Raw genomic sequence first — 25,230 nt, forward strand, 5'->3', positions numbered from 1 at the left:
GACAGCGTTACATTCTAAAATGGGCATGAAATCGAACACCAATGCCGCAACATAGTTCAGCAATCTCTGAAAAGCCATCGGACACTGCGGTCACGTTGAATCTCAGACGTAGTAGACTTTGTATAAGTTGTCTTCATAATGTGTTCATGTCATACATATAAGCTGTCGGCAGGATTATTGATGAACTGATGCAAGAAGAATCGAATGCAGAGATTCGCACTTTTGATAGGGTCAAGGATCATTTCACATTTACAGCAACTAGTTGTCAGCGTTTGACAACTAGAAAATGTTCATATTTTCTAAATTCGATTAAAGTTAAAATTACTGAATTCGATAAAACTTGGAAATTCAAATAAAGTCCGAATTAGAGGTCAGCGGTAATTCTCATAAGCATGAGAATTGAGAATGGATAATGTCTGTATATCAAGCTTGGCTCGATTCGAACTATACAGTTCTGTTGCAGCATTTTCAGGAGAACCAAAAATTAGATTATTAAGCATACAATTAAATTAGGGCATACAAATATTTCAGAAATTCGATTAGATTAGAATACTGACATTTCGCTCTCATTAGATGACTATAGAATTATCTAGCTGTCAAAGTTCGCGTGTGACGCTTATGAGGTCAAGCGCCAGATCCGCCGAGCATAGCTTAAAAGTGATGGTAGAACGACTTTTGTTGGGTTATTATTTGGTTTAAAAGTGGTCTGGAATGTGCTGTAGAACGGTTCAATTTCGGATTATCCAGAATTCGATGTGCGGTAATTTGATACCGTATGTAGCATGCTGAAATATTTGCCTGGATGCGGTTGAAATTGATTCATAAAAGTGTGATACGTGGTGCGCATTCGTGACGTGTTCGAGTTCGAAAGAATGATGAAGTACCGAGAATAACATGGATAGGGTATCGATTATACGTTTACGCGGAAAATAGCATCGGTATGTAGGTCGAAGTTCAAGAATCAAAAGTATTGCAAAGATAACATAGATATGTAGGCCGAAGTTCAAGAATGTCTCAAGATTGCAGCGTTTTAGTGGAAGTCATGCATTTATCAGTGTTCGTAGATAAAGCTCCGCCCCTGCAATCGCCGGTAATATCAGAAACGAGGCTGTACACTAGGGCTGTTCAAAAATAACCCTTTTTCCTGAATCTTGAGGGTTACTTGATTAAATCGTTAGGTTGCCTTAAAAAACGACGCACACCAAATTTGAATTCATTCCAACCAATATTCGCGGATTTCGTAGAGTTTCAAAATTTTGAATTTGCCTAAAAATGCAAAAAAAAAAAATTTTCAAATTTTTCTGCCAACCCCATGAAATTGTTGCGCTGTCTTCGAAAACGATGCCAAACAAATTTGACTCAATTCGAAGCCGTAGAAGTGGAGTTATTTCAGTTTTTCTTTGATAATTCTGGGATTATCCTTGATTGGTGGATCATCCCAGAATTATCATCAAAAAACTTGAATAACTCGGCTTCTGCAGCTTGGAATTGAGTCAAATTTGTTTTGCATCGTTTTTGAAAACAGTGCAACAATTTCATAAGGTTGGAAGGAAAATTGGAAAAAAAATTTTTTTTGCATTTTTAAGCAATTTCAAAATTTTCAAACTTTACGAAATCCGCGAATATTGGTTGGAATGAATTCAAATTTGGTGTGCGTCATTTTTTAAGGCAACCTAACGATTTAATCAAGTAACCCGCAAGATTAAGGAAAAAAGGTTATTTTTGAACAGCCCTACTGTACACAGAGGTTGTTAAAGTAGCAGACATTGGCACTCATGTAGATTGTGCGATTTACGAGACATGATGAGATTTTCTATTTCACGGTAATTTGAAAATCAAGATTTGAAAAGTACTCAGGTTAGTAGTTTCAAAAGTAGATTTGGTTGTTGTAAACGAGAATCTCTGCTTTATCAACCCTAAAACGCAGTGGTTCCGGTGTTATATGAAATGCCAAGGGTTCCGTGAGCCAGTCTCAGAGGTTTCCTGGAGATCAAAACACACACTGTACTAATCCTATGATTTGTAATCTTACGCCCGTCTTGGCCGTGGTTGGTTGCCAGTGATTAGGACCCATTAGTAGAATTATGATTGTTGTGGTGATAAGTCGAGTGCACTGGCGTGCGTACGTGAAGATGTGGTTCGTAATCGAAACCCCACCCTTATGAAACGCCATTTGCAAGTAAGCAATTGGTATCACGCTGATGCGCTTTGACCAAACAATACCATCTACTTTACAAGGTGAAGCCTCGCATTTCTGAACTGTTACCTGCAAGGGAATAATCGTACACAAAATCACATTGATTTGCGATGGATATTCATTTTCATGTTTACGTTTTGTGGGCAACTCATATTTCAATAATTTGTTCATTAACACTATGTTGGTGCACACTGCACAGTTCAAGAAAATGGGGTTCCGCTTGCCGATTAGCGTAAGTGTTCCGCGGGTTACACACCACTGCAATAACGTAAACTGATACTCATATATTATACAGGGCATATTAAGACCTAGATTCGTCGCTCGCCTATACCTCGGTAACTCGAAATTTCGTATAAAGAAATCTTCACACTGCGGTTAGTCATTAGCAGAAGGGATTTATTTCCCCATTTCCCATTCCACACACCATGATGGGGTTTACGAAACTTGCGCTATAGAAGTCTAAAATTTTTGTCTTCTTACCAGCGTAACACTAGGAACGTAATCTTACGGTAATTATCGTTGAAGGATATATTCGCATGGATTCCGGAATCGATGTAGAAAGTGCCACTGGCAATGACAGTTCGACAGAAAAGATTGAAACTATTTCAGAGACTGTGCATGATGGGGCTTCGCCCGGTAAGGTGCACGGCTCACTAATGAGTTTCCACAACGTATCGTATGCAGTCCAGCTGGAAAAGATGTGCTGTGGCCGCTGTAGAGCCACCGAATCAAAACCCATACTTCACGAAGTAAGTGGTGTATTTCACCCTGGCCTAAATGCCATTATGGGGTCAACCGGTAGTGGGAAATCAACGTTGCTTGATATCCTGGCGAATAGGAAAGATCCTGATTGCATCACTGGAAGCGTGTATCTCGATGGTAAACCGATACCTAAAAATTTCCAGTATATCAGCGGTTACGTGAAGCAGAATGATTTATTCGTCGCCACAGTCACGGTGAGAGAAGCCTTGTGGTTTTGCGCTAACTTGAGACTGCCGAAATCGGTTACTAAAAAGCAAAAAGCCGAAAAAATTAACGAAATCCTGAAAGACTTGGGGCTGTTATCCTGCGCTGACACCAAGATCGGAGACGAGCTCATTAGAGGCATTTCAGGAGGAGAAAAGAAGCGTACATCAATCGCTACGGAGTTGATACTAGAGCCACAAATTTTATTCCTCGACGAGCCAACAACCGGTCTCGATGCAGCCACTGCGTGGTCTGTAGTTTCCTTGCTGAAAAGACTAGGAAATCAAGGACACACCATTGTGTGCTCTATCCACCAGCCGAGATACAGTATTTACAAAATGTTTGATAGCATGACTCTTCTGTCCAATGGACACCTTGTTTATCAAGGAAAATCGAGCGACGTGTTGAATTACTTCGAAGAGTTGGGCTACATGTGCGAGACACACGACAATCCGGCAGATTTTTATCTGGATGTGCTAAATGGCGGACACGGCGACAAGTCTACGACTCGCGCTTCGGGCGGTAACATGATGGATTTGACCGATTCGTTGAAACAATCTTTCTTGAAGTCGAACATAAAACAGGGTTTAGATCGCGAGCTACAAAGCATTGAATCGGGAGCGGCTGAAATCGTGGTGAAATCAGAGAAAATGTATGCGACAGGTTTTTGGCGACAGACGAGCATATTGCTCGGACGCACTGGTCGGAATATGGTCCGCAATCCTCAATTGTTGCTAGCCAACACTATCGTACACACAACAATTGCTGTCGTCTTTGGATTGATATATCTACAAGTCTCGGATACTCCCGATAAAGGAGTACAAAACCGTCTGGGTGTGCTGTTTTTCTTCTGCACAAACTTGCTTTTTGGCGCAACTCTCGTGATCGCGAACTTCGTCAAAGAAAGGGAAATATTCGTACACGAACACGTATCAGGCTATTACAGCGTGTTGTCGTATTTCGTGTCAAAAGTAGTCGCGGACTTGATACCGCTACGCACGATATCGCCTCTGGTATTTGGATTGATTACTTATTGGATGGTCGGGCTGAAAGCCGAGGCCGGCGCTGTGTTCTTTTTCATGCTGGTCGCGGCCATAGCGGGATATGCAGCTGTCGGAATAGGTATACTATACTCGGCCACATTCTCGGAAAGCGTCGGGCAGCTGGTGATGGTGTTGACATTCATATGCACTATCATTTTCGCCGGGTTACTGGTGAATTTGAACGAAATGGGAGCGTGGCTGTCTTGGTTGCAATACCTTAGCATATGTCGATACGCTTTGGTCGCATTTGCAGTTAATGAATTTCGGGGGTTAAATCTAGTTCAGTGTGGAAACGCCACTGATGCTGCTTCTGGACCTTTCGGGTCGGTGGATACCTCGGGAGCTGAAGTGACTGTCGTTAACGGTAATGTGTGTCGCACGCTTAAAGGGGAAACGTTTTTGCACGGTACCCTGGCGATTGGATCATCAGCCGACGACATAAACGATTGGGACATGTGGGAGAACGTGGTTGCCCTTTCTTGTATTGTAGTGGCCCTCTACACGCTCACTTACATTCAAATGGCTCGACGGAAAATGTATTCCTAAGTCACAATTAAGTAGGGTTGCCATACGTCCTCCTTTAGGAGTGTGTCCTCCTTTTTCGGGTTTTTAAAAATATTCGAGGATGCCTAAATGTCCTCCTTTCGGGCAATTCGTCCTCCTCTACAGCTTTTAGAGCTAAGCTAGTGGATATATTTGAGTGAAAACTGGCATAGATGACGCTAAATGAGAAATTATTGGTTCGAACGACGAAAGTGACGACCTTTCTTTTTAGCTAATCAACCGTAATGTCGTGAAAAATTTACCATTTTTCCCGAATTTTACTTCAGTATTCTAAGTCCGAAAATTTTGAATAAGTGTCCCTCCTTTCCCGATTCCAAAATATGGTAACCCTACAATTAAGGCTGGGCAATATCGATTACTTGAGTGATTTGATTCTGAATCGTCGTCGAGTGTCTGTCATTATGACGGTATATTCGTATAAAGATATGGGAATTCCCAATGTGTACCTTTTATGCTACAACCAATAACAACGCCAGTTCTACAACACATTACACCATGTAACAAAATTTAGCAAAAGTTTTAGTTGGCTAAAATTTTTTATGTATTGTGTTTTAATATTCCAACCTAATTACCAAAATACCAAACTTTTTCCTGAACTGTACCAAATTTTGAAGAAATGCCAATTTCTCTAATTTTCGATTTCACGCATAATTGCTCCGTATTAATCGCAATAATTCTTTATTGGAGGTACGAAAACGCTAATGAAAAGGTTAATGTGAACAATTATAGCTTACTCATGCATCAAGTAACAATGCAAACACTTGAAAAATCGTCAGAAGTGGTTTTATTTGCGTGACTTGCGTCTGTGAAATGAGAAATCTTGTCTTACTATGGACCACAAATAATGCCATGTCACAAAATTTTGCAAAATTTTAATTGAGTAAAAATTTTTATGTATTGTGTTTCGCTATTACAAGCCAATCACTAAAATACAAAAATTTCTTCTGAGGTGTGGTTGTTCTTTGAGAAATGTCACTTCTTGTAATTTCTCGTTTTATTCAAAATTGCCCTGTAATAATACGCATAATTCCTTATTGGACGTACAAACACACCAACAAAACGAAGGAATATGCACAAATTGTGGCTACCATAGATTATAAAAGGACGGAAACACTTTTGGATGATTTGGGTCTATAGACTAAGAAATCTGCTGGTATTATGGACCGCAAATAATCCCCCGTCATGATGAAATTCCACCACTCTTATTATCTTCTTTCCAAATCATACATATCATCCTGAAACACGTGACTATGCTCCTCACTTACATTACCCATATTTGAACTAATAACATGAAGGTGGCAGTGCAGGTAATGCGTTTTTAAGGACATGCCCCACTTTACTTTTTCATATATCTCGATCGTATTGTTTAACAGACGTTTATATTCATTGCTTCGTTTATTTCCAATAAGATTTTCAACTATATCTCGAAATGCCTTGAATTTCCACATATGATTTAGTGAGTCCCAACTAAATCGTCAAGTTCGTGTCGGTTAGGAATGTGTGGTTTTGGATTTATATCTACATGTTGACATGTTGAAGTCATCGGAGTCATTTACGGTATCTTTAAGCCCTAATGAGTCTTCTGGAGCTTTTTTTGCCTAATAATTTGGGCAGTGAAAACTTACTGCAATAGGGAACAGGTGCTTAAGAGGAGATGGCATAGAAGGATATGAAATGGCAAGTCATTTTTTAGTTATTCTGAACCTTGGCATGTCACCCATTCAGAAATAACAGCCATCTATAAGGTTTCGACCTTCCCTTCTGATTCTTTAATAGCAAATGAGATGGAATGCAGATCTCCCCTCAGCCATCCATCCATATTTCATCCGCATGTTTCGCAGATTACATGAAATGCCCGGTTTTTATCTTTGTCTCCAATCTTCATGCCAAAGTAAAGTAAATAAGTATAAAAAAACATTACTTCTATCTATATTCTGTACTTAACTTGTTTCAAACTGATACAGACCACAGATATATCAAAATCAGCCAGCAGGCAGATTACATTTGCGATGTTGACATTAATGATGAGATTACACTCACTAGATCCACAATCAGTACATTAAGGGAACAAAACGAAAGGGAATTTGAGCAGACGTGGACAACTCGAAAATTTTCAACTTTTCTGAATTAGATTGGAATTAGAACTAGAGTTACACAGCTTTTTCCAAATTAGACTAGAATTAGAATTAGAGCTACACAGCTTTTTCCAAATTAGATTAGAATTAGAGCTACACAGCTTTTTCCAAATTAGATTAGAATTAGAATTAGACCTAAACATTTTTTTTCAAATTAGATTAGAATTAGAATTACTAAATTCGCAAAAAACTTGGAAATTGAATGAAATTGTGAATGGGAATAAAAATGAATACAACAAAAATCAGTTCATATCAAATCACAGCGCATTCCCATAACCATGAAAATGGTTAACGTCTGAACACCAAGCTTGGCTCCTTTTTTTCTATACCAGGGGTCACCGCAATCGCGACCGGCGATGATTTCATATTTTGGGAAAACGCGAAATAAAGCATTTTGAAATGCTAAAATTGATATCAGTTTCAAATTATTGTTGTTGTTTCAGAATAAGCTTTACGCCTGTGCCCAACAACACTATTCCACACTAGCTGAAACGGCTTCTGCGATGGCAACAGCATTCCATCGACGGAGAGTCAGCTGTATCAATAAGCATATTGCCTTGACCTGCAATGGCTGGCCCAGACACTACCAAGACACTGCCAAGACAGAGACGATTAGAAAACGGTATCGGACGTCCCCGCAAGATCAATCTTTATGAATGAGATAGTCTTTCAGCCAGTAACATGTCTGGCTAGCCCCAATATCGAAAGCGTTGTCGGTTATCGTACGCAGCTCATATAGTTCAAAATAAAATGTCGTTTATGATCATGATATTTCTTGTTGTATTGTACTACTTTAATACAATATTACTTCTGAGCACCGCCCATGTTAGTCAGAACAACGTTGTACTAACGTAAGTTTAAAAAACTAGAATGTTGTTCGCAGACCACAAGCTACTATGCTAGCATGCTGTTATTCATCACAATAACTTCTATGACTGCACGCGCACGGTATAAGTAAGGCGATGGCGGCTTGTCACTGGATTTCCCTACGTGAGAGGGATATTCTTGTTAACTCGCTGCAAAATGCCTCGGACAAAAAGGCATTTTTAGGAAAACAATAAATTAAATAAGAACTAAAATTAGAGCATAGGTTCATTTGACATATTAGATTAGAATTAGAATTAGAGCATAATAACATTTCGCAAATTAGATTAGAATTAGAGCATGGAAACATTTCACAAATTGGATTAGAATTAGATTACTGGCATTTCGCTCTAATTTAGTGTAATTTGAGAACTAGAATTATCTAGTTGTCCAAGTCTGAATTAGAGATTGCTTGCTGCAGCCAATACTGACTAACTGAGACTGAGAAGATGATTGTTACAAACAACCAACTATTATGAATTGAATGACAGATCAATGTGACGTCACAGGTAATAGGTATAGGAGCTTAAAAACGGGATGCGGGATGTTTAAAAAGATTAAAATGACATTTTTAAAGGACACTTGATGCAAATAAATGCCAGAAATATGTTATACTAAGGAATATGGTATAGGAAATATCATAAAGTCGGCTAAACTAAATTTTTGTTACATGGTGTTCATCATCATCATCATTGGTTTATTAGCAATTTTATCAGTTCCATACACCACAAAAAATGCGATACAATGAATAGACAGGAAGATGTCGAAGCGACTTGGATTTGTCTATGGAATCAGACACCCACCTTGGCCTAGGCGATGTAAAGAGGAGGCATGCACACTGAATGAAAGTAAAGAAGACAGGATAGAAAAAGAAAGCGACAAGAATAGGGCGGCATGTCATGGGAAGCGAGATCGATAGGTCAGTCGTGGTCCGGTAATCTTGAGGATGGACTGTATTAATTTAGTAGTAATTGCTTGAATTTCTACTTGAATGTGGACATGCTCGTCGGATGGCCGGCGGGATACTGTTCCACACATCAGGTCCGGCATATTATAGAGCGATGATCTTTTCGGTCGATCATATGATATTTGGACGACGTGGACGCGCGTGTGTTGTACTTGTGCGCTTTTGATTCCGAGGTAAAGAAGTCATTGAAATATTCGGGCCAACGACCGCAGTGGAACTGATACATAAATTTGGCGATTTCTAGTTTCCGCATATCTTCTATGTTTAGGACGCCGAATCTCTTCAGCAGCGACTTGTTGGATGGGCAACCAGGCCTCTTTGGGGCTCTGCCTATGATTCGGAGTACTTTATGCTGTAGTTTTTGCAGTGGCTACGTGCAGTTTTACTGGCACTGATACTTTGGTATTTTTCGACCATGCCTATTTCATTTCACTTACAAGGCTGTGTGTTGATCACTACTTCACAGAGATGTCATTTCGATTTACGTAGAGTTACATATGTCCTTCTTTTTCAGGAAATCGAAAATATCCTCCGAGGACGCCTAAATGTCATTCTTTTTAGAAATACGTCCTCCTCTATAGCTTTGACAGTCACGGGGGTGGACATGAATGACGCCTAATATGCAATGCTTCAACACCGCGGCATAGTAGCCTATCCTTAAAACAGGGGTTCCCAGACTTACGGTTGCGAGGTCGCGGAGACGAAAATTAAATACCAATGACTATTAGAAGAATGTCAATTTAGCGGATGCTATCGGCGGTTCATTTCTGAATATTTTAGTTCATTTTTCAAAATAGAAGGTATAATGCGAACCCGGTAAATAAGGTTTCAGATCAGTCGAAGCGTCATTCAAAGCACCAACTACTGTAATGCAAGGTTGGTGTCTGATGGTCATTAGTATGGAAATTAAAGAGTCGGGAGCATAGAAACTATAGAATGTAAACAGGGAACGGCAACGACCGATTTTGCAGCTTCGTTCCGCTTCGCTGAGGCTGGAGTGGAGAATTGTTTTGCGTAAACGACTGTAGCATTTCTGGCAATCCAAAAGTTATCTTTCCGAGCGCAGAAATTAATCTGGTCTTGATCGAAAGCTATTGTCGCACTGATTCCAAAAATATGAATAAAAATATGGTCACGCTCCAGTCTTTGACGAAAAATCACCCGTAACATCTGAAATGTGTATTGTTCAGAACAATCGGATAACCGCGTCACAATGGCCATCACAATGACCCGTTGCGACTCTCCGATTGTTCGAACAATGCCGATATTTCAGACTTGGAGGGCGGATTCTGCGTGGATCAGTGCCTGATCATATTTTAATTTACAACAAAAAGAGTTCGTGTATCATCTAAAAATAGTATATCGAACGCTCTCGTATTGGACATTTCGTGTTTGTGACGTCATATTTTGTGCTACGATTGTTGATATACGATGTTCTTTTGAATTCTCTACTAGTTGCTGACGATTACCCCTGACGAGTGTCTGCCGAAAATATTCGGGTTCATTTCAGTATGAATATACTATTCAATTGTTCTGTACCTCCAAGAAGCTAGCTGTTCAATTATCGAATAAGTAAGGCATGACTAATAATGATGACAGGATGCTTAAAACATGTACTATAATTCTTTTCTAGTAGAGTGCAGTGGCGGCTCGTGACAATATCGGGTGGTGGGGCAAGGGGTGTACGCGATTTTAATTGTCTAAATGACGTCACAATAGTGTATTCCGACGTGAAAATGTGACTTCGTGGTGGTCACACGCAGTCTGTATGGGGTACAGACATTAGGCATGGTAAACAGCACTTACATATTTCAAATTATTCGAAAGAAAATATGAAGTACAGTAGTTCATACCTGCATATTTTAACGTTTGTATCAGAAGGCCTATTGCGCGCGGCGTGATTTCATAGTTGCAAAATGTGCAATGACGAGTTCATTGAAATCTGGAATACTCAGAATGAAAGCGTTGAGAATCGTGAGCACATCTAAAGCATCGAGCCTAATTACTGCAGCAAAGTTGATAGAAAGCGATTTTTCAACTACAGGGATTTTAAAAGTTCACTAGTGGTACTACTTCGGAAAAAGATGTATTGGAATATAAACAAGTCAACTCGAGCCGAGCAATGTCGACCATCGGGTAATATCGAGACACCGTTTACAGTAGACCACATGCTTCAGATCACGATGCCCAATTTCGGTCGAGCTAGAGACACGGTCCCCTGGCACCAGCAGTGTAAAAGTGTATAACAAGGCGTCCTTATCCTCACTTATACGTCAGCCTTTCATTTTTTATCGCAATATGTTGCGAAAAGGTAAGAGTGCGCTTTCCTCCCGTGTACGATTAGATCAATGGACAATTTCCAGGCTGATAAGGGCCGAGTCTTGCGTAAATACACTGAATTTTGCGTAAAATATATTGAGAAATAGGCTGATCAATTGATCAGCTGTTAGCCGTCATCGAAAACGAACTAGCTAACGCGCTTGACATGGGGTTGTCAGCAAATGGCTTGAAGGCCACAATTTCACGGTGAAATTGACATTGGAGAATATACAACAAAGTAAATATTTGAATGCAAACCGAGAATCTTAGTAAACTGCTTCATGAGATCATCATCTCGTCACCTATCTCAGGTAAAATTAGCACAGACAAACACCGGCTTTTGCGTGAAATCCGCAATGCGGTAGTCAGCGTTAGGCCTACCATACTCGACCTCGATAATGAAATTACTGCCCTAATCATTGAGTGTCAACCTCGGGACTTGGCACAGCGTTCGATACTGAAATCAAGATATACCGTCCAAAAGCTCAAGACCGATATAGGTATGGAGCATCGTTAAAATCGCAATACCGGTATTGCGTAAAATCTGTTAGTGATAAATGGCGAGTCAGCTCTCACTCGACTTAGGAAACGAAATTACCACCCACAAAGTGCAGTGATAAACTTGAAACTTGGTACGGTGTTCGATACTAACACTAAGACTAACTATGCCAAATGGCATGACCGATCTCGGTAGGGAACATCGTCAAAATCAATGGAGACCAATACCCGCTTTTGAGTAAAATCGGTTTGCGATACATGACGGATCAGCACACAGTCAGCTTTGGAAACGAAATTACTACCCTACACTTTAAGTAGCAACCCTGAAACTTGGAGCAGTGTTAAATACGACCTTCACGACATAACATACCAAGATTCAAGAATTATCATGGTGCGAAACATCGTCAAAATCGACCTATAACTGCAAAGGTCGACTCAACGCATACGACGGTAACCGAGTTCAGATATAGATACGATTGTTATATCACATCTTAGTGGCAACCAGGCAAGATTGCCCCACTTGCTCGGTAATCTTATGAATAGGAGAGAGTAAATCACCGTTTCTTTATTGTGCGCGGCTTTGAGAGAACAGACAGTGAAAGCTTGTTATGAGCGCTACCGGGGCAAGCCCGGCTAGGCATTCACAAAGAGAAAGCACAGAAGACAATTCGATTTTCGCAGAGACTTCGCTAGGTACGGGCATTTACAAGCGAAAGCACAAGAATAATGCGGGTTTCGCTGTGATTTCGGTATATATTGATTGCTGTGCGTCTATAAATGGTATATAATTGTTATTGAACAGAATTTTAGGTGGGGCAATGCCCCAGTTGCCCTATAGGACGAGCCACCACTGGTAAAGTGTAACAGTAAAGCGAATACTCAGTAACTTAAGGCTGGTAATAAAGCAAGCATTGCACCTGAAATTCTTTATTTGCGAATAAAATCATTAAAATGTTCTTATTTGAACAGATACCAGTTCGGGAAGCGCGAAGATAGACAAACCAAATGGACATATATCGTACATTGGATATTATGATTATATTGTCGTATCGTGCGCGCTTCTTACTTATATGCAACCCAGTCATATACCACTCAAAGCACAGATTGATCGATATAGATGCTGTTACAGAACAGAAAAGCTCGCAACTAATATTATCTACTGAGTGTACAAGCTTGCAGCGAACACGATATCTCTCTTTATGAGCTCAGAGCATTTCTCCATCTTCTGCAGCAATCCAGGGTCGCCTATTACTCGCGCGGCGTTGCGGATGTCTCGGCAAGTTTCGTGAAGGCGCTGGATGGTTCGCACGATGACACCTGCAATTTTCGCATTGCTTCTATTGAGTCAAATATACGGTGCCAGACATTTCTAAAGACACCAAAGTGCGCTACTGAATAATATATTCGTATTGAAATGAACACGAATATTATCGGCTGACACTCGTCAGTGGTAATCGTCAGCAACTAATAGAGAATACAAAATAACATTGTACATCAATAATCGCATATTGAGTCCTTTTGAAACCTGTACTGTGTCAGTTTTCAAGTCAAAAAGTTTGTTCAGGCCCAACTACTTCGTAAGGACAGACAGTTCCAACCAGAAATGAAGATAAGTAGTACAATCCTATACGCGAAAACGCCTAATTTACATACATAGAGGAAAATTTTGTAAAAATTACGTTTTTTACCATCAACATAATTTTTAGAACAAAAACAAAAAAACAAACAAACGAATCGCCCTGCTAATGACACTACAAATAGGTGGAATCCAGAAAATACATTTTGTAACCACAATACAGGGGATATTTCACGCAGCTCCCATGACAATTTCACTCCTTACAGCGACGCAAACCTATCACAAACTACTCCCCACTTTTCAAAAGCCAAATTGTAAAACCTAAACAAGTGCTCCGAAAAAGTGGAAAAACTTTGCCGGAGGTGGTCAAAGTATCCACCGTCGGTATTCAAGTAGAAGTAGAAGTAGAAGTAACGAAGTAAAGTGCTACTCGAGTACAATTAAGTTAAAAAAGAAGTGGTCTAGGTCTAGTTTTGGCTAAAAAACTGAAGCAGTCTAAAATCACAACCGCTTGAGGATCAGTGCAAGCAGGCAAAATCTACTTCAAATACTCTGAAAAGTAGTGCTTCGTTACCGATACTAACCACCTCTGCTGACAGCTCCTGTATCTAAGCAACATCGCAACAAACCTTCCTGAACTTCTGTCATATTGGTGATGTCTTGGAAAGAGGTGCCTTTCGCCCACTCGTATACCACTTGGCTTAAACCGAATCTGAGGTTGGACACAAAGTCTTCCACGGGCTGACGTATTCCGCATTGCTGTTGGACTTCTCCGATCATCGTCGCCACATCAATTATCTTCTTCATTCCCTAGAAAAAGCGAATCGAATGTCTTAAGGCAGGACCAGAACGACAGTTTGCCATTCAGAGCTGGATAACTAGAACATTTTATGCTTTTCCAATTAGATTAGAATTAGAACCGGGCTGTAATTACTAGACAGTACGCCCTTTGTGTTGCTCATGTTTAGTGTTGCCTCGGACGCTGAGTATCGCACGTGAGATTGATTGATTGGTTACGTGTTGATAGGACTTTAGGCAGATGGACGTGTGCATGTGATCATATGCGACGGTGGAGAGAGAGGTCGACTTTTGTTGTGTTGCTGTTATGCCCTTGTGGCAATTTATGTCCTATTCTTTTGAATAGTATATTCATATTGAAACGAACCCAAATATTTTCGGCTGACACTCGTCAGGGGTAATCGTCGGCAACTAGTAGAGAATTGGAGAGAACATTGTATAACTACAATCGTATAGCAAAATATGACGTCACCCACATGAAATTTTGAATAATCGAGACGGATAGAGCGCTCAAGTTCAATATACTATTTTTAGATGGCACACAAACTCCTTCTGTAGGCACAGGCTTGGTTGGCGCATTTTTCTGAAAGTCGACTACACGTCACCCAAATGAAAGTGTGTACGGCTTCTCACGACAACACGGAGTCTGTGGTCGCGCAAACAGGATTATCCAACAAATGCTTGCCAATGGCTGAATTTATGGCCTATGTCTGTTCTGAATCAAGCTTTAGGGGAGGAGTCAAGGGTGAACCTTTCACCAAGCGTGTTCTTATGAATCTGGGGACATGCTGTTTTATGCTTACCTGCAAACGTTGTTCGTTTTTCCCAACATAGCCACAATCACAGTGACACTTATATTCATAAACTACACTACTTAGTCGAAGTGCATAAAAAATGACTTTGCGTGTTGCTGTTTTAATCTTTGTAATAAACTTCGCATAGACTCGAGTCCAAGTCATATGACTCGAAACTCGTACTGCCGACACAGGCATTTCATTGCAACTTCAAACAACAGTAAAGTTACACATCAATGGTATTTTATCTATCAGTACTCAGAATTAGGGCCAGACAGTGTTAAGAATGATAAAAATTGGCATATTATGAATGCGAGACATTGGGTTGAATGTTACTTGAACTCGAAACTGAACATTGAACACAATGACTTGGAATCGAACTCTATGTTATAGTCTTAACACTATGACTCGGACTCTACCCTCCTCACCACGACTCGGACTTGACTCGGAGATGAATTGAAAATGACTCGAATTGACTCGAGTGAAAACTATAAAAGTAAGATTGTCTTGTGACTCGGAACCTTGTGACTTGGTTGAATCCCTGAATTAGAGTAACAGCTACATGGTTTGTTTCCAAATTAGATTAGAATTATAACGCCTGAAGTAGTAAACAAGCATTAAATGTACAGCGTCAAGTTGAGTCAACGAAAAATTGTGAATCGAGTCCGCAGAACCACGCAGAACATCAGCGTGTGGAAGCTTGGGAAAGCACTTACATTTTCTAGATTGGGAGGCATGCTGATATCAGAAGAATCGACTTTTTGTTGAAAAACGGTGCTCGAAAGTAGCGCCACGATCTCTTCTGGTTCGAGAGGCGAAAGCACGTTCTCAAAAACGAGTTCGGTCAGAACCAGCTCGTGGTTGGCGATCTCGCACGCCACCCGGCCTTTCAATTGCACTGTTTCCCGTTCGTCGATATAGCGAAGCTCTTTCAGTACCTATAGATTACAGAAATTGATTACGAAATTGATTACGTAATAGTAACGTGCATGCTATCAAGGTAATGTAGGGCAGCGGGGTTATAAACCATGCCATGCATAGGCGCCCACTTTTATTTTGATATGGGGGGGCGTGATGAAAAAGGGAGGGGTTTGAATAAAAAGGAGGGGTTTGAAATTGTTTCAAATTTATCAAGTTACCATCAATTTATCACCGTTAAGTAAGAGCGTAAATCAGTAACTGCCCATAATACAAGTACGTGCGTAAATCAGTAACTGCCCGTAATACATGGATAGGACAAGCTTCATCGTGTTGACGCATTTACGCGTAAGCTTGCCAGCGATTCCTCGATCTCGCTTCAATATCAACTATTCACCAACACCCGCGCGAACAATCGAATGCGCAATCTCGGTGACGACGAACTATTTCACAAATTAATACGATTGAAGTCTGCTGTAGAATCTGTTCTGTAATGGCACATATTTCAAGTGATTTAGGCCTTTCGTATCTTTTGATAACTCGGCTTTAACACACATCTTCTTATGCTTTAGTATAAGCACTAATCAATTACTTCCGTTCGAGTCTGTTCGTTGCCAATTACGCAGATACAAAGTTATTCAATTTCACGATGTCAGTCCCAATGGTTTATAATTCGATCCGCGATAGAGTACCTCCAGCAATGACGTTAATTGGAAGTTGGAACATAGAAGGTCCCAGTTTTAACTAATCGAATAAATTCAGAATTTGCGCCACCGAGATGCGAGAATCTCGTTATGCATCAATATTTGACAACGTAATTCAACGCCGTGCACTGCACAATGCGCACTTGCGCAGTAATAATAACAAATCAAACAATAACAAGAGACATCGAGGAAAAACGAGTGTCAAAAGCAGACTAGAATTAGTAGCCTACAGATGGTAGGAAACGAGAAAGCGCGCATGTAATCAGTATTTCCTTAACTTGCGAGTCTGATATCGTGACAATTGTCTGCTCATTATAACGACGTTTGAGCTGCATTGCTGCATTTCCCGATAAAAGTAGGCAAAGCCTTGTTAGAGTAGCCTAATGTATATGCGCACTTTGCGCAGGGATGACTTTCAATTCGCAGGCATACAGACACACACTGTCCTATTTTGCGCTCCAATTAAGGAGACTCGCGAAACTAACTCAAGAATTATTTTGTAAACGAACATGCCCGCAACTACAATTTAATTAAGAAAAGGAGAACGTCTGGTTGAGAGAAGAGATAGTGATACTCAGCCTCAGCCCACGCGTGTCGAAATCGACGTCGTAAACGCGTGTCGAAAAAGAGATTGGTTTGATTGTCTGATTTGATTACTAATTACGGATTACAATTTATTGCGCCGTTTTAAGCACTAGTTTGTCGTCGCCGACGAAGCTGCGTATTCAATTATTCGCGCGCGTATCGGTTAATGGTAAATAGTAGGTATCTACGCGATATCACAGACTCGCTAATTGTCAGCGCTGATGATCTCGTTGGGTGGGCTGATGTCGTATCGAACTGGCCAGACAATAGAAATATACAAAACTTTGAAATCGCAGACGACGGGCGTTCAAGCATTTTGTATGGGGTGGCCGCCACCCCATAAATGTGTCATGGGGTGGCACGCCACCCCCTAACTCGGCGCCTATAATGCCATGAGCCTTTCCTGGGGCCATGAAAAATACTGACAAAGCGACACAAGGCTATCTTAAAACTACTTTCTACATTACTATGTCCATAGTGTGAAAAAGTGAGTAGATTTCCTTCAAAAACCTACAGTAGAAGTGGAGTAAGTACTGTAAAACAATTTCTTCTGAAGTAGAAGTACTCTCTGAATTCAGGTGACTCAAATTTCACACACCATGAACGTAAAATACGTACTTCTACGCTGTTTTTATACTCCGGAAGTAAATACAGGCTGTCGTCCGATAGCAGATATCGAAGCTTTTTCGATTCGCATTTGATCTTCATGTACTCTTCGACTTCTGTCATCTGCGTAAACAATGAGACACACACAGTCTTGATCAAAATCCATCCCACAGCTACGCACGGAACGGGGACGACAGAGGACACTGTCCAGTAACAAGGCCAGATGTAGACGACCTTGCATAAGAGCAATGCACGACAGAAAAAACACTTCCCGGTAGACTTGTACAAACTACTGAATTTTCAATTTGCGCAAGCAAAACTAAAACCAGAACTATTCACTTTTCGAAACTCGCAACTAGAACTAGAGCTGCTTGATTTTTTTAGGTTGGGCACAACGCACGATGATTCGACTACTTGCATCCGAATCAAGTATGAAATGTAATGATTCTAGTCGGATACTGAGAGACGATTGTTTCAAGTACTGAGATTATAGTTCAATGCATTTTTGCCTATGTGGATGCCTTGAAACCCTTATTGGTTATATCACAGCATATGAGCTTACGCAGTTATGCACGTTAGGGAAATCTCATTTCACTGTCAGTTTTGCCACAAAGTCAAGCGGTTAAAAATGCCAAATTATCCTCATTTGGTGTAGAGCCGACAATAATTCCTTTGCGGTCGCATGAAGGTATGTACTTGAACTTTCCATAACACCCATTCTCTTATATCGTCATAATGAGTGATACTCCAAAAATTCGACGCCTAATACTCGATTCAGAATCGAATAACTAAGATGCTCGATATTGCTCAGCCCGTTCTATTCTTAACAGTTTCATTGATAAGCTAAAAATTCAATCGATTGCCATGCCTAGGCAAGTCAATGGTAGATATCATGATATGTCACTTGTTGAAGGGTTACTAAAAATATTATTATCCATTCGCATACTCAATCTGATCTTAGATCGGTCAACTTCAAAAACAAAATCTCGGTACACACCAGAGTTTTAAATCGGGGATTATCGACGCAGGTGTAACCGGTCTGGATGCTTTCCTCGAGGAAGTTAATTCTCAGCAGATCTTCGACCAAATCCAATCGTTTTACGTCAAAGTCTCTTCTCGGATCCAGAGAGGGCAGCCCGTGGGGGTTGGCTTCCACCAGCCGTAGAAGCTGCTGTGTTGCAAGACACGTAGACTGACCCGGTGGTTCATCTCTGAATCGGAGAAAATGCCACGTCATTCAACTAATTAGGGCGAAATGCAATCTAATTCTAATCATATTTACAAAATGTTCCGATGTCTTCATTTAATTCTAATCTAATTTCTGGTTATCCCGAAAATGCCACAGTAGAACTGTATAGTGCAATACAATCCAAGCTTGGTGTACAAACATTTGCCATTCTCGGGCTTATAAGAATGATCTCTGATTTGATATAAACTAAAATTGATTTTTGTTGATTTTTTTACTAATTTGGAAACAATTGTGTACCTATAATTGTAACTCTAATCCCATTTCTAAAAGCTGAATATTTTCTAGTTCTCCAAGTCTCCTTCCAATGTTACTAGCTCACATAACGGTCAAGAAGCCAGGTAGTTCAGCGAGTAGGACTTCAAGACTCCTAATCCAGGCAAAAATTTCTTACCTAAAACGCGGAATTTGCCTCTTGTTGTGATCATCGATGATTCTGTCGGCTTTAACGTCAATTTTTGTTGTCGTTACATAAGAGATATCTTTCGCTTCAACATATATGATATCCTGCGAGCACACAAATGTTCGAGAGTAAGAGAGATTAATATTGTCAACCAACGGGGGTGAAAACATTCAAATTTGCGATACAATATTCTTGATTGGAATTATTGATTGGTACATGCGATACAAACTACAATTATTATAATAATATTGAAATGGACCCGAATATTTACGTGTGACACTCGAAAGAGGTAATCGTCAGCAACTAGTAGAGAATTGGAAGAGACATTGCATATCAACAACCGAATCAACAAGTATGACGTCACCGGCATGAAATGTCAAATAATCGCGGCGAAGAGATCCCTTGAGCTCAACATACTATTTTTAGATGGTGCATCAACTCCAGCTCCTCCAACCTCTGTTGGCACATACTATGATGCAAATTTAGAGTCTGAAGAGCTTCTCGGAGGTACAGAACTTCGATATACAATTGAACGGTATAATCTTATTGAAATAAATCCAAATATTTTCGGCTGACACTCGTCAGGGGTCATCGTCAGCAACTAGTGGAGATTTCAAAAGAACGTTGTATATCGACTGTAAATCACTGTTCTATTCAGCGATATGAGTGATGCGGCAGTAGAGTAATTTGCTGGCAAGTACAACAAACACAAAACGCTCTGTGTTGAGTCAAAGTTTAAGATGTTTACGTAAGATACAGAAAATTCGACATTTCATACTTGGTCGGCTTTCATTTCAGGCCTGAATAACGTCTTTAAAAGAACCCTTTCAGGTGAAAAACGATGTAGCTCGGCTTTGGCGGAAAATTCTTCCTTTTCAGTCATGACGAGGACTAGGAATTTCGGAGATTTGCCGGAAGTGTCCACCTGGCGATGAAGTGTAACTTTAGACATGTAATTCAAACTACAAAGGACACCGAAAAGATTGACCTGTCAAATGTACAATGATAGATGCTGGTTATATATTTTTAGCATAATACGCATACCTTGAGAGAAACCGCTATGCATTGTTTGTATTTGTCGTTGTTGATGACAAGCACTCTCCCGGGGTGGAGATTACGCAGGCCGGCAGTTGACAGGAATAGTTCCAGTTGTAGTTTTAGCCGCAATTCAAAAAGCTCAACGCAACTAAAATGTAGCAAAGCAAGAGAGTCATGACCGTTCGAAGACAAAAACTTGATTCTATAAATGTGTAACATTGACAGAAGCTACTCTGATTCCACATCAATCAGTACCTTTCGTAATATTGGCTAAAGTCAGTGTCCTGTATTACAGTGGCGGTGTCTTGTTTCTGTTCCAGTTCCAGCAGCAGCTCTTTCAATTTCACTTCTTGCTCCTGGCAAAAAGAAACGTATCAAATGAGAAAATTGCGGTCGATTTGCGGAAGCAAGGCAGACTTGGACAGCTAGATTACTCTAGTTGACTAATTAGAGCGAAATGCAGGTAATGTATCTTTAATCTATTTTATGTAGTGTTTCAATGCTCTAATTTTATTCTAATCTAATTTCTGGTTTCCCTGAACTGTAAACTGTATAGTATGAAACGAGCCAAGCTTGGTGTACAGAAATTTGCCATTATCATGCTTATGAGTGTAAACTTTGGTTCAATGAACTGAACTTGATTTTTTCTATTCACCTCCGAGTCAAGTCCGAGTCCAAGTCAGAAAGTAGCGAGTAGAGTCCGAGTCATAGTGTTAAGACTCGAGTCCGAGTCCCGGTCATAGTGTTCGTTGTTCAGTATCAAATTCAAGTCGAGTTCACTGTGAAACGCTTGGGTGATATCGAAGGCCTCACTTTACAACATATTTATTCAAACACACACAAGTTTCCGGGCCTGTTTTGCAATTTATTGGCCGTGACTCATGACATGAATAAGTCATATAGAATGAGTCGATTCATAAGACTTGGTCGAATCATGCGCAATGACTCGAGTACAAGTTGAGTCAATACACAAATGGAGTCGGGTCATTTCAACCCTGGTTTTAAGGATGCTGTAAAACATTGCTGTCCGCTTCCATACCTTCGAGTCTTTCCTGGAGTTGAATTCCGCGAAACTTCTTTTCATCATATCCTGAACTCGTAGCTCTTCGACGCGGTGAAGATTTAATATCATTCCGTACGTGAGACGGAATTGGGACTCCAGCTTTGTCGGACGCCCCAACATCATGCGGTGGAGATCGGACAATTCAGGCACATTTCCCTGTGAAACGCAATACTTTATTTGGTCGTATTTAGACTAACCGACACAAATGTAGAGTCAAATTACAGTCTACAAGGCAGTTAAAAAGGATGATAATATAATTTTTCAATGAACCGCAAAATTTATCCACTCTTGGCCTTCAACTGACTCTAATCAGGACCGACCATCATCAAATAAGGAGATAGCAATTTGAAATTTAAGCATGAAATGTATGTGTGACGTAAGATTTGTATAAAAATAGCAATCAGTGAGATTCACAAAACGAGAGTGTTTTGAGCATGCAAGCAATAAGACAAATAGAAAATGTTTAGAATACATAGCCAAAGACACAGCACTAATGAAACATGTGGGGAGAATAGAGACGGTTTTGTGTTACATTAGTGTTGTGTCATTGGCTATGTCATAGCAAATTTGTTGCAATATTCAAATTCAGTAACATGAAGAACTTAGGATTAGTGAATTCAGACAAATGATATCAGATTTCGTGATACATAACCAATAAGGGGACACGGTACATTGCGTCATTGCTGTTATATTACATTTGCCATGGTCGATGAATCCACATTATCAACATACACACAAATGTCATAAATGTCCAATGTCGATGTTATTCAGTACCAAAGATAAAATGAAAATATCGATGTATCGAAATGATCGCTTTGCCAATTGAATTGACCGCCAAAACAATTTTCTCAACCTCACAGAAAACAAATTCACTAATAAAAACACAACCGAAATATAAGTCAAAATCGATACCTTGCAGAGTATAATAACTGATCCCGTTGTATCTTTACCCCTGCGTCCAGCCCTTCCCGCCATTTGAATATACTCACCTAGAAATGAGGAAGAGTTCCAGAAGAAAGCAGTTTGATACTTATGGACCATATATCGTCCTTGCTGAGCTCGACAATATATTTGGTTAATAGCGAAACAATAAACATTCTAGGTGATACGCATTTGAAGAGCTTCTTGAAGGTAAAGAACTTCAATATACAATTCATATTGATATAAACCAAAATATTCTCGGCTGACACACGTCAGGGGTAATCGTCAGCAACTGATAGAGAATTGGAGAGAACATTGTATATCAACAATCGCTTACAATGCTTACGATATCCCCTGATGAGTGTTAGCCGAAAATATTCGGGTTCATATCAATATTATTCAAGTGTAAATTGTAGTTATGTACCTTCAAGAAGCCCTTCCACTTATTTATAAAGTAACATCATGATAATACCAACTGCTATAACTTTGCTGTCATTAAATTCGAGAAAAAATTTCTGTGAAAATCAGTTTCAAGCTTGCAATATCACCAAAGATAGCGGCAGACCTGGTAGCAGCTCTCTCATGCAGGTGCCGTCATGCTTCCGAATGCTATCAAAGACAACGGTCCTTGCTGGCATGTTAACACCCATTGCAAAGGTCTCGGTGGCGAACAGCAACTAAAAAAAAATTGAAATTCTTTACCACCGCCTCAGTTGAAAATAATAACACGTGAATCAACAGAGGTTATCAAAATATTCAGAGTTGACAGGCCAACTCAAGCACATCTAACGATGTAAATGTCTACTCAATTACAAGTAACGATTTTAAAACATGTTTAAACCACTGAAAGTTGAAGTAGAAAACGAAAGTCTTAATAAGGACTCTGGTAAGTAGATTCGGTTGAAGCATGGCCTACTTTTGGCAATTGATTGGAGGTAGCTAGATTTGAAATTGCAGGGTGTAATGACTGACGACAAGGGCTATTTCGTCCGGTTGTTATGACAATTGCACCCGTAAAAGTGATGCAAATATATCCCAAAATTTCTTTTTACTTTAAAAACGCCAAAGTGTAAAAAGGAAGTAGTATAAAAACATAAACACTGGGGCAAGTAATCCAAGTTAGCAAAAAACTACTTAAACACTACATAAAAAGTAGTTTGTTACTGACTAAAACTGTGAATCAAAAATACATCTTTTCCAGTTGCTAAAATGAATAGTATATTCTTATGGAGTAAGCACGGACATTATCGGCTGGCACTTGTCAGGGGTAATCGTCAGTAACTAGTACAGAATTGGAAAGAACATTGTATATCAGTTGCTAGAACTGTGTCGCGACTTATAAGTAAAAAGCACACCTTTACCAGTCCCCTCGTGAATAACATCTCGACAACCTCCTTCAGAATAGGGAGAACTCCGCTGTGATGAACTCCGAGTCCACGAGTCAAAAGACCAGCCATATGCGTGACCTGATATTGGTACAATGCAGAAACAGAAGAGATTTACACACGATTTGTTCAGACAGACATATTCGATTTCTAGTGACGGTACATCGTACTGAAAACACAATGGATAGCCATGGATAGCCTACCACAGCATAATAAAAATAACAACTTTTTACTACCAAAATAGCTCATACACGGACCATTTTAAATCTGGTGAAATATTGGTGAAGAAAACGCAATCTCAATCACAGAACATACTCATAGATCAATTTATGTACAGAGCATAAAAAAAATTACAACTTTCTCATGTAAAAATAGCTCACTATACAATAGAGGCTTTTTCAAATCTGCCTTAAAAAGCACATCAATTTCATAATTGAATGACCAGAAAAAGCTTGTTTTTTTATGATGCGATTTCTCTAAAACTATTTCTGTGATTCAAATTAAGATTTAATTATATATACTTCACAACGAATTGTGCCAAATATCTGCATAATCCAAAATACGATACAGACCAAATTCATTTTTGGTTGATCTCATTTGGAATAATTGTGCTGCTGCTTACAAAATTCCTCGAACTTAAACAGCAAATGTATGTACTTCTGTTTCAGCAAATATCAACAAGTGTATTTATTACGAACCTGTGGTAACTTTAACAGTAAATGTTCTGTAATAGACGTATCAATAGAGCGCATATCCAACCTGCGGCAATTTCCGATCTGTGCCCTTCAGCTTGTGAATGCACTTTGTGAAAAACGTGTGAATTTCGCTTTTTTCCGACGATGACGTTAAATCGAGCGACGTCAACATGGACGCGTTTTCGTCACAACGTCTTCTCGAAAATGTGAAAGCGACTACAGGAAGTTGCTCTTTTTTCCTCAAACGTTCGACGATAGAGAGCCAGACGCCTTTATCCTGATCACAAGATGTTGCAGTTGGTCAGAAGAAAAATTTAGCGGGCACTGGCTTTTTAGCATAAGCAGTTATCTAGATATGGCAAAATTAGCTGATTTCGGCTCATTCGGTGAAATTGCATGGCCACTAGAGGGTGCAACAACCTGAAATCATGATAGAAGTAATTCATTTCATATTTAGGACCAAATATCAACGGCACTTTTTTAAATTCATTTTTCTTTTTTTCACTCAACCATGACTGTCGCATAAGCTCGTTTTGCAAATAGCATTCAGCATCATGACGATTATTGCTATATTAAGTTTTACAGTTCTTAACTAGAAGCCTATCATATCCCTAGTTAAGCCGAGAATGTCATAGAACGCAATAGATGATGAACCCACTGTTCTCAAGAACACATAACTTTTCAATATATATTCTTACCGATCCAGGGGTTGAAGCTTTCCCACTTTTAGCGCCAAACGATTTTTGGTGCTTGCTCATCCTTTCTTTTTTAGCGTCGACCGCCTTGTTATGTGCGGTCACATGAAACTTTCTGTTGTGATCCAGCAGCAGGAACATTTCATTGCTGGTCTTATTGCTATTGCCTGAAGCCGAAAAAGAATACGATTTTGTGTGTGTTATGTAAGCAGCTCCGGAGAAATCACTTGCAAGGGTACCGGTATGGATT

At 39.8% G+C, this 25,230-nt stretch overlaps 2 protein-coding genes and 1 pseudogene across 2 annotated transcripts in view; 1 reads left to right on the forward strand and 2 right to left on the reverse strand.

Moving 5' to 3' along the window:
- The window catches only part of LOC145459247 (uncharacterized), a 116,134-nt gene that overhangs the window by 66,903 nt on the left and 24,001 nt on the right, over nt 1–25,230 (reverse strand). The window lies entirely within an intron of this gene.
- Nucleotides 2,190–6,200, forward strand: LOC145459038 (broad substrate specificity ATP-binding cassette transporter ABCG2 pseudogene; annotated as a pseudogene).
- LOC145459226 (superkiller complex protein 2-like) overlaps nt 12,465–25,230 on the reverse strand; it is a 49,349-nt gene continuing 36,583 nt past the window's right edge. The window contains exons 14-28 of the mRNA XM_080337866.1: nt 24,984–25,147; nt 24,350–24,562; nt 23,561–23,671; nt 22,771–22,882; nt 22,197–22,273; nt 21,261–21,440; nt 20,477–20,577; nt 20,228–20,369; nt 19,962–20,108; nt 19,175–19,287; nt 18,532–18,745; nt 17,547–17,657; nt 15,438–15,659; nt 13,759–13,939; nt 12,465–12,870 (exon numbers count right to left, since the gene is read on the reverse strand). Coding sequence (XP_080193992.1) covers nt 12,710–12,870; nt 13,759–13,939; nt 15,438–15,659; nt 17,547–17,657; nt 18,532–18,745; nt 19,175–19,287; nt 19,962–20,108; nt 20,228–20,369; nt 20,477–20,577; nt 21,261–21,440; nt 22,197–22,273; nt 22,771–22,882; nt 23,561–23,671; nt 24,350–24,562; nt 24,984–25,147 — 2,249 coding nt within the window. The 3' untranslated portion in view covers nt 12,465–12,709. The remainder of the gene's footprint in view (nt 12,871–13,758; nt 13,940–15,437; nt 15,660–17,546; nt 17,658–18,531; nt 18,746–19,174; nt 19,288–19,961; nt 20,109–20,227; nt 20,370–20,476; nt 20,578–21,260; nt 21,441–22,196; nt 22,274–22,770; nt 22,883–23,560; nt 23,672–24,349; nt 24,563–24,983; nt 25,148–25,230) is intronic.

The sequence above is a fragment of the Botryllus schlosseri genome, chromosome 16 (assembly GCF_051294905.1).
Source record: "Botryllus schlosseri isolate E-star chromosome 16, Bs_hap1, whole genome shotgun sequence".
NCBI classification, from domain to species: domain Eukaryota; kingdom Metazoa; phylum Chordata; class Ascidiacea; order Stolidobranchia; family Styelidae; genus Botryllus; species Botryllus schlosseri.